We start from the raw sequence: 10,844 nt of genomic DNA, 5'->3' as shown, positions 1-10,844 counted from the left end.
GACCAAGAATTTGACACCAGCATTCATGAGTGAAAGAAGGGCCAAAGGGTTGTGTTATTTCTGTGATAAGCCATTTTCTGTGGAGCATGGCTTGACACACAAGAAACTACAAATTCACCTCATGGAGGTTGATGACATAGAGGAGGACATTGTTGAGATAGAAAACCATGCGAGGGGGCTGCAACACAGTTTGAGGAGGCACAAATCTTTGTCAATGCCTTGATAGGGGTTCCAAATTTTAAAACCATGCGTGTCACATGGAGATACAATAAAAAGCCTCTGCACATACTTATTGATAATGGCAGCACTCATAACTTCTTGGATGTCCATGTAGCTGCAAGAATTAGGTGCAAGATTGAAGATCTTAAACTTCTAGTAGTCACAGTGGCAGATGGCACAAAAGTGCAAATATCTTCAGTTGTACGAAATTTTACTTGGGTAATTCAGCATACCACTTTCACTTCAGATGTCATGCTGATTCCCCTAGGATGTTGTGATATAGTGTTGGGTATTGAATGGTTGATCACATTATGGGAAATCACTTGGAATTTCACCGAGTTGAATATGGAATTTATGGTTCAGGGTAGAAGACATGTATTAAGAGGTTCTAATCCAAGCAGCTATAAATCAATCAAGAGCTAAACTCTTGACAAAATAGTGAACAATAGTGTGCACTTGTCTATGATCCCAGTAGGGATGGAAGGTGGAGTATTGCAGGCATTAACAACTCATGCCACTAAGGTGGACATTCCCACTACTATTGAACAGATTCTATGCCAATATGCAGATGTATTTGTGACACCTACACAACTACCACCAAGTAGAGGTGAGCATGATCACATAATCCCTCTCTTGCAATCTGCTGAACAAGTCAACAAAAGACCTTATAGGTAAGCCAAGCAACAAAAGGATATCATTGATAAGATAATCCATGAGATGTTGGACTTAGGAATCATTCAAACTAGCAACAGCCCTTATGCTAGTCTAGTAGTGTTGGTTGGGAAAAAAAATGGCACTTGGAGGTTGTGTGTTAACTACAGGGACTTGAACAAGAATACTATCAAGGGTCGATTTCCAATTCCTTTAGTAGAAGACCTCATGGATGAGTTTCATGAATCTACTATCTTTTCCAAGATTGATCTTAGGGCAGGGCACCACCAAGTTAAAATGCATACTGCTGATATTTACAAGACAACATTCAGAACTCACAATGGTCATTTTGAATACTTGGTCATGCCATTTGGCCTCACCAATGCCCCTGCTACATTTCAAAACCTGATGAACACTATCTTCCAAGAGTTCTTGAGGAAGTTTGTGCTAGTCTTTTTTTATGACATCCTCATCTATAGTCAATCCTTGGATGAGCACTTACAACACTTACACAAGGTTTTTGTAGTAATGAGATCAAATCAGTTGTTTGCCAAACAATCCAAATGTTACTTTGGTATGCCTCAGGTGGAGTACTTAGGGCATGTCATATCTACTGAAGAGGTTTCAACAAACCCTGCCAAAATAGTGGCAGTCCAAAATTGGCCTATGCCTGCTACTCTTAAGCAACTTAGAGGGTTTCTAGGCTTGGCAGGTTACTATAGAAGATTTGTGAGGAACTATGGTACTATGGCCAGACCATTGACTGAAATGCTAAAAAAGGACAAGTTTTAGTGGACTCCAGTAGCCAAAATAGTCTTTCAACAACTCAAAGAGTCCCTCACCTCTGCACCTGCCTTGGCTATGCCTAATTTCACACAGATTTTTGTCATTGAAGTTGATGCTTCTGGTCAAGGCATAGGTGTTGTGTTAATGCAGCAACATCATCCCATTGCCTTTATCAGTAGGATGCTGAATCAGCAGCAGCAAGCCCTCTCCACTTACGAAAAAGAGCTACTGGCAGTAGTGTTTGCTGTCCAAAAGTGGCGACACTATCTCTTAAGTAGGCCATTTGTTATTAGAACTGACCACAGGAGCCTCAAATATATGCTGGAACACATATTGACTACTACATTTCAGCAGAAATGGTTGGTCAAACTCATGAAGTTTAAATTCTCCATTGAGTATAAGCAAGGCAAGGAGAATGTTGCAGTTGATGCCTTGTCAAGGTTGAAGGATACTGAATGCAAAGCACTAAGGGTCCAAACAATTCAAACAGATGTATTGGACAGGATTTAAAGCACTTGGGTTTCTGATGCTTCATTGGCAACCATCATTGCAGCATTGAAAGAAAATAACAGCTCTCATAAGCATTACACTTGGCTTAATGGTCAATTGAGGAGGAAGGGTAGATTGGTGGTAGGAAAAGATCTCCAACTTAGACAAGAATTACTACATTGGTTTCATAATTCTGCACCAGGAGGTCACTCAGGCAGAACTACAACTTGTAAAAGAATCCAGGTTGTTCTATATTGGAAGGGTTTGACCTTGGATGTCAAACAATTTGTGTAGCAGTATGCCACCTGTCAACTGTGTAAGTATGATCATGCTACTTATCCAGGGTTGCTGCAATCATTGCCTGTGCCGAATCATGTGTGGCAGCATATATCAATGGACTTTAAAAGGGTCTACCCCTTTCGAATGGCAAACAAGCTATCTTTGTGGTGGTGGATCGTTTAAGTATAGCTACACATTTATTCCTTTATCACATCCATATACTGCCAGCACAGTAGCTCAAGCTTTTATGGATCATGTTTTCAAGCTACATGGTTTTCCATCCTCTATAACAAGTGACAGGGATTCAATCTTCCTCAGGAAATTCTGGCAGGAATTAATGGCATTCTAGGGTGTACAATTGCAACTACTTAGTGCCTATCACCCTCAGACGGATGGACAAACTGAGGTAGTCAATAGGTGTTTAGAAACCTATTTAAGGTGTATGTGTGTTGATTCTCCTCAACAATGGCCTAAGTGGTTACCTTTGGCAAAGTGGTGGTACAGTACCACTTTCCACTCAGCTATTCAGACTACACCATATGAAGTAGTATATGGTCAGCCCCCTCCTATTCATCTACCTTATTTGCCTGGTGAATCAAAGGTAAAATTGGTAGATCGCAATTTGGCAAAAAGAAAGGAGATGTTGAAGGTTTTAAAATTTCATCTCCAAAGAGCACATAATAGGATGAAACAGGTGGCTGATAAGCACAGGTCCGACAGGCAATTTTCTATTGGAGACTTGGTTTATGTCAAATTGCAGGCCTATAAGCAAGTGCCCATTGCTGCGAGAGCTAATAAGAAGCTAGCACCTAAATACTTTGGGCCATATCCCGTGATTAGTAGAATTGGAGTTGTTGCCTATGAATTGAAGTTGCTTGATCATACAAAAATTCACAATGTCTTTCATGTTTCACAACTTAAGAAGCATATTGGTCAATTTATTCATTCTCTAACACTGCCTGATTTTATTCCTGAAGCTACAGGGCCTAAAGAACCAGCAGCAATACTGGATCGAATGACAGCCAAAAGAAGGGGACAAGCTGTCACAAAAGTCTTAATTCAATGGAAACATCAACTTCCATATGATGCAACTTGGGAGTTCTATTATGACTTGAAGAGGAGGTTTCCACAGTTCGATTCTTGAGGACAAGAATTTTGTAAGGGGAGGGCTATGTTAGAGAAATGCAATTACTTATGTTATTACTAATATAGCCTTGGTAGTTGTAACTAAAAGTTGTAACTGAATTCTATAATTAGTTGTTAGTTAATTAGTTACTTGCTATAAATGGTAATTTGTTAGTCAAGTTACGCAACTATTGTAAAAAACTATATTCTTGAATCCTCCTCATTGTAATTGATTCTATAATCAATAATATTTAACTTGGATTCCTTTCTTCCCATAGGAATTCCTGGACAATTTCACTCTAATTCTTTGAATCATTGCATAGATTCCTAGGATTTACTCTGTTTCCTAAACATCCATAACAAACGAGAGAAGAAGAAGAGGAAAAGGGAAAGCGAAAGCGAAGGGAAAGAAGAAAATAACGAGAAAGAAAGACACTGAAGGGAATGAGGGATATCTGGAGACCCATCTCCCTTCTCTGATAAAGGCGTCATGTGTCGCCCTTCTGTTGATCTTTCATTCTCAAAATTCGTGCTACTCTATGCATTAATTGCATAGACTTTCTTTCTTTCCTTTTTTATGGAGTGCTCTTCTCTTGATCCAATAGGTCACACAATTCCTTTTTTCTTATGTTTTTTTTCTATTTTTTTGTTTTCTTTCTTTTCTTTTTCTTTTCTTTTTTTATCGTTCCTTTTCTTTTTTTCATGTTTTCTTTTTTCTTTCTTTCTTTTTTTTGGGGCAGGACAAAATTAGGATCTGAAAAAAATAAAATATGAAAGTGATATATAAATTAAAAAATGATAAAAGCCACGTATAGCAAACACTATTCTATATAGAAAGGTGCTATTGGTATTGGGTGTGCTTGCGGGAGAAGGTTTGCGTTAATTAAAGAGAAGAGAGGCGTTGTACATATAAATCATGTGTATATGCTTTGCCAATGTACAGCTCACACCAGATATGAGCAAGTTGAAGTCAAAATTAGTTCCATCGTTCTTCTAACCTGTCTTCGATTAGCCATTGACTCACAAACTATGCTAAGCCTACCCATTAAGAAGGTGTAATTAGTAAAACTTGATAAAAAAAAATGGTAGTATTAGAGAGATTAAAATTAATTATTTCTGAAACATTTTGACTCTTGAGAATGTGACATGCATATATATGTAGATTACATTTATTATTCCTTTTTCCAATGTTGAGAAAGATCACGTATATTCGAGTGCCAAATCTGAAAAATTCTGTCCATACATCATCTTATTTTTATTTCTTCTCTCTTGCTTCTTATTCGATTGAAGCAAGGCATTATTTGTCCCTGTTTAGTCGTCAAAACTCCAAACTTAAAACATTTAGAATCCGATCGAAAATGAAAATTCAGGTTCCGTGTAGATCAAAGGAGGAATATTAATTGTACATATAACTGCAAATTGGTGTGACGTATGGAAATGTGTAGAATTGGTTTAACTAATATATATGTTTTTGTTTATCTTTCTCAACCTCTTTTCCATTTGAATGAAGTGATCGTGGTTAATTTCTTCGCCTAAGACAATTACTAAGTTAGAAAAGATAGAGATTGAGAAGGAAAAAAACTGACATTGATGCAACGGCTGTCTAGTTGCAAAAACGACAATAGGTTGAACACGGATCACACAATTTAAGCACTTTGTTTGTTGTGTTTTTTCCTTGTCCTCCAGGGAGGTCATAACAAAGCCATGTGTGTTCCAAGATAATACAACCATATGCTTTTTGTAGTGAGAATATGTCTGTTTTCTCTTTCCCTAGTGGCTTTTGCTATTTGATAAATATGATAAAATGCACTAGAGATTCTACTAAAGTTGAAAACTCCTCATATGGGGACTAGAGGTTTATACATCACATCCTTTAGCTGTCATCACTTCTTGTATATATATAATTCAGAAAGGTTGGTATTTACAAATTAGGTTGTAGTATCTGTTGGGTGATGTTGATGAAGCTCTTAGCCTATAGGGATTGCAGAAAGAAAATAAATATTAAAAGACAAGAGTTGGATACATATATTCCAAAATTCAATATTACTCTCTCCATTCCAATTTATATAATGTTTAAGGTTTTAAAATAGATATAAAAAAACGTAATTAATTTGTTGAGTTTCATAAAAAAACATTAAATAATTTTTTAATATACTTTTTTATCTTTTTAATTAATGACTTATTTATTGTTTTTATATATTATTGTCACTAAGTATTGATTGAGGGTAATTTAAAAAAAATAATGCACCATTAATTTTGTAAGCCGACATATATATTAGAATAATTTTTTTTCTTTAAAATATTATATAATCTAAAACCGTGGCAGTACCCAGGAGATTTAATAACTTTAGTTTATCATATTCGGGGAAACAAAATAGTTGTGTGCTAACATAACATTGTGTGCCGGTCGTGTAAAGAAACAATAGCATATTTATCATCAAATTAATGTTGAAATTTGGCCACTAAGTAAATGGTGGGTTGAAAATGTTGGTATTGGTAAGTTAGTTGTTGATGATTTGTACGTATTTGAAACCGACAGCCCCTTATATAGCATTTCAAGTTTTTTGGGACACATTGTTAATTACCCTCCAATTCCTTATTAGCCACAAAGATGTGAAATTTGGGTGTCTAGATTATAGTACTTCAACCCGCGGCCTTCATTAGGATTAAAACCAATTTGAGGTTTAGTTCAAAACACTTCTATTTTCTATTGTAGTTATACAAATAAATATACAACTTTTTTTGTTAAAGTGCAAATCTTTTTCTGTCATATTATTTGCGCTTTAATAATGATCGTCGAATTAATTAATTCGGGATGAATCTGTTAAATTTTTTTTAACAAGCAAGTATTTTCTTTTATCACAACTTCATTTATTCTCATCCCTTTTTCAGGTTCCACGTGTTAGTCAGAAAAAAATATATAGTTATTCAATTTGGTTTAAATATAGTCATTTATCTGTGACGAAATTATAATAAAAGATAGTATGGTTAAGCAACTGCTCTGATATTGTGCATTCTATGAATTTGTTAATGTTTAGGAAAAGAAATTTAAAGGATATGAACGAGATGAAACAGAAATCATAGGGTGACATATGAAAAATCATAAAAAAAATTAACATTTTTTCATCTCATTTTAGGACTTAGACTCTGGAAATGTAAAGCAAACTCCATTAAATAAGGTATCTCGAAAGAGGCCATCCGATAATTTGGAAATTACTTTTTAGTATTTATTTGAGTACAAAAAGTGTAAAGATTAAAAAAGAACATAATGTTCCAAGTATGCGTGAATCTTTTTTGAAATTGATTTGGAATATTGTCAAAGTGTGTTCAACTTTAGTATTTTACTTATATATACATTTTTATCTTGACAGAATTGTTATCATATTTTACTTTTTATTTTGTAATGCTCTATTTAATTAAGGATTGATACTATATCAACAACTATTATTTAATATGACTAGTTTTTTCTATCATTATACGTATTGCATAAATATTAGAATGGTATATATTGAAGATGACAACTTCATAAGATGCACTTGCAACTTAATTAAAATTATCTTAATTTATTTTTATCTAAATATTAAAGATGAAAATGAGAGCGGTAAAGTTGTGCCTTGGTGACTTGTTGGTCATGGATTCGAATCCGAAAACAGTCTCTTTGCATATGCAAGGGTAAGGCTGCGTACAACATCCCTCCCCCATACCTTCGCATAGCGAAGAGCCTCTGGACAATGGGGTACGAAATTTTATTAAAGATGAAAATTAAATAAAATATGAATAATATGCAACTAACCAGAGTGACACAAATAAACATGTATAATACAAACGGAGAATTTTATTAATGAAAAAAGTCGGTGCAGTGTCTAATTATTGTGCATTACATAAAAGGAATTCTATCTATAGCAATGTCTTGTAAATTTTGCCTTGCTCCTGTACTTATTTATAAACAGCTTGTATCATACATAAAGAGCTTTCAAAGACCTGCAAACACTTCAAGAGCATTTTCTTTGAGATTTGAAACGAAGTAAGAGGTGTACTCTCCATATTTGAATGGATGATAACGAAGGGGATGAATTTTCTCATCCACCAACTCAAGGGGCACCTCAATGTCCATCTCTTCCATTGGCATTGCAAAAAGGCCAAATGAATATCTCTCTTTGTTTCCATTCATCACCACTCTGTGTGTAGCTGCATGAAGCCTCCCATTGCTCCACGCCTATTGATTTATGCAATATAATTAGAATTATTTAATAAATATGTTACAATAATTACTTTCAATTCATTATAGTTAAGTGCAGTAATTATTTTACATATACCTTTAGTATATCACCAACAATGACCACAAAGCCATTTTGGGGTATCTTCAATTCAATCCAATTGCCTGTTTTGGATAATACTTGGAGCCCTTGGACTTCGTTTTGGCACAATATGGTTAAGGCATTTTTGTCAGTGTGAGGCAACAGGGCAGTCTTGGAGTCATTATTATTTTCCGGAACTTTGTACTTTATCAATCGTGAATTGCTAGAGCTCTTCATCTTTTCAACATCTACGTAATGTTGTTGAATGCCATAACCCCCCACTATCATTTTCAAAACGAGGGAACTTAATTCTAGCATCTTTAAGCTCATGATCTTTAGTGTCTCACTGCATGTCATTTACAAAGAAAATAATTCAAAAGAGAACCAAAGAAAAATACATGTACTTAGTTAATTAGTTGTAGTTATTTTTCTCTAGCTACCACAATTTTTTTAACTCATTCAAATTCAAGGTATTGATTTAAAAAGGACTGCATTAAAGAGATTCAAAATAAGTCATAATTCATAGATTTCGTGATTCATATCAATTAAGAGAAGTACTAAAATCAAGGCTAGAGTCTTCCTCTAAAAACATGTTTCCTCTAAAATTGCTTATATAACAATTCACAACTTTTGACGTTGCCTCTTTTAAACTTTAGTATATTCTAACATCTTCCGGAAAAGAAGAATCTGTTACGCTTACTATCGACATGAGACTGATTCTTAATTCTTCAATTTACCGATCTTCCGGCGAGGATGCCACATTGAATTTTAACCCTTTAAACATTACTACTTTCCAATGTGTCGTTGCTTTCATGAATTATAAAATATTTATTGGTTAAACATATCATATATTTTATTATGAACACCGACAAGCAATAAATATTTAATAACCAACAATCAATAAAGGAAATTTGTTGAAAGTAGCAGTTACATGTGCCTTAATTTATAACAAAATTAAATTAATCTGTTATTCTTGAACAAGGGGAAAGTTACTCTATTTTTTTTTTCTGCTGTAGAGTTAAGTTCTAGCAAATGGCTGTATACATGTTCAATTTTAATTTAGAATTTGATTTCAATATATTTATTTGTTATTCTTAAATTGAAATGGAGATAGTTAAAAGCCCCTAATAAATATCATATCCGATCCGCTGGTATGATGAGTTTGGTGGCTGCCAATAATGCCATGCATATTGTAATTGAAATCCAGGATGTCAAATCACAATCAAGCACAATACCATGGCCAATTAATCTATTAAATAGCATGTTCATACTATTTAAGAGAGTAACAAACACAAGCTAGTATACCAAGCCTCTTATACAAAAAGTATTAAGTAGTAATAGAAAGAAAGAATTAATGAGTACCAGAAAGATGGGTTTCCTTGAGGCCACATGAGGTAAGTGAAGGCCTCAGCCGAAGCAGAGAGTGGAACATCATCGATTCCAAAGGTTTCACTGAGGGGAATGACAGGGCTCTTCCCATTGTAGCTGCTATAAGGCTTTGGACTAATGTGCTTCATCTTTGTTTCTTCAGGCAAATCAAACAATGCTTCCATGTTACTGAAAAACTGTTCATGTACACCCTTGGGAATTATCTCATGATCACAAACCAAGAGGAAGCAACCGTGACTCTCACATGCTTCTCTCACTTTCTTGCTCATTTCTTTCCACTCCTCACTCCCTTCTTCTAATGCCTTGCCAAAATCAAAACATGGAATCATCATAATCTCACTCTCACTCTCCATTTCCCTCTTCTCTCTAGCTGTGGATTATTCTTACACAAAGTTCCTCTATATAGAGAGAGTTTTGGCCATACAACAGTAAAGAATGAAAAGAAAGGAAAACAAAAATAAATAAAAAAATATAGGTTTAAATATCTTTAAAGTTCCCGATAAATGTATGAATTTTATTTTGAGTCCTTATTATTTTTTTATTATTATTTTGAGATCTTGATATATTTAAATGTTTGTTTTGAATTAATGTCATTAATTAAGTGATGACGTGACATCATCACGATTTTTGATAATATTAAAAATATTAATTTATAAGGTGACACATCTTTAGTTAACTAATAATAGTGCAAACTCAAAACAAAATAAAAATTAATTAGAAACACATAACAAAATTTAATTATCTATTAAAGATCTTAAACATATTTAAACAATAAATATATTTATTAAAACAGGAGGAAACGAAAGCCATATATTATGGGAAATAATATTGAGAAGGAGCCCCCATATAAATGTGAAAACAAGTTGTTTGTAGCTTCACTTATCAAAGAAAACTTGATTTGAGGAAATTTTATTTCATGTTTACGTAAGTGAATTCATTTTTGTTTATGTACATCGACCACCGCAAAAAGAAATATTTAAAATGAATCTTAGACATTATTAAAGAATATTATAGTATGAAAAGTGATATAAAAAGATGGTGAAAGTAAAATGTATAACAAACACTATTCTATCTAGAAGGTTGCATTAAAAGATGAGAGAGGCGTTGCACATCTGTAGTTCCTTTTTTAGTTAGAAATGGGTTATGTGTGTATACATTGTCAATGTACAGCTGATACCAGATATATATGAACAAGCTGAAGTCAAAATTAGTTGCATCGTTCTTCTAACTTGTCTTGGATTTTATGCATTTGATATCCGGCAATTAATTAAATTTCTTTAGACGAAAACTAAATCAATCTTACATGTATACAGTCTTGGGTTTTACATGCATTTGATTTCTGACAATTAATTAAATACTAGGAACAATTTTAAAAAACTATTTTCTTTTAGAATAACTTGACATGAAGCATTTAGAGAATTTTATTATATATCAACAGTCATGAAAAATAATGTCATATTAAGCATATTGCCGAAAGAAACCACTAAACAACTTGAATTAATTAACATGAGATTAATTATTTGTTTAATTAAAATTTTCGAGTTCAAATCATAAATATATTGTTGTATTAAATATTCACGAAGAAAATTTTGTCACTTAAAATAGTTT

The 10,844-nt window shown here is 33.7% G+C and overlaps 1 protein-coding gene across 1 annotated transcript; it reads right to left on the bottom strand.

The window, feature by feature from the left end:
• Positions 1-7,362: 7,362 nt before the first annotated feature.
• On the bottom strand, positions 7,363-9,638 carry LOC114409001 (probable inactive 2-oxoglutarate-dependent dioxygenase AOP2). Its single transcript, XM_028372267.1, has 3 exons — positions 9,210-9,638; positions 7,866-8,193; positions 7,363-7,765 (listed from the first exon to the last, which is right to left on the bottom strand). The coding sequence occupies exons 1-3, from the start codon at positions 9,587-9,589 to the stop codon at positions 7,523-7,525; spliced, it is 951 nt and encodes a 316-aa protein (XP_028228068.1). The 5' UTR covers positions 9,590-9,638; the 3' UTR covers positions 7,363-7,522.
• Positions 9,639-10,844: the final 1,206 nt, after the last annotated feature.

Source organism: Glycine soja, chromosome 4, assembly GCF_004193775.1.
Source record: "Glycine soja cultivar W05 chromosome 4, ASM419377v2, whole genome shotgun sequence".
NCBI lineage: Eukaryota > Viridiplantae > Streptophyta > Magnoliopsida > Fabales > Fabaceae > Glycine > Glycine soja.
Note: the sequence above shows the minus strand (reverse complement) of the source record. Positions and strands in the feature narration are given on the sequence as shown.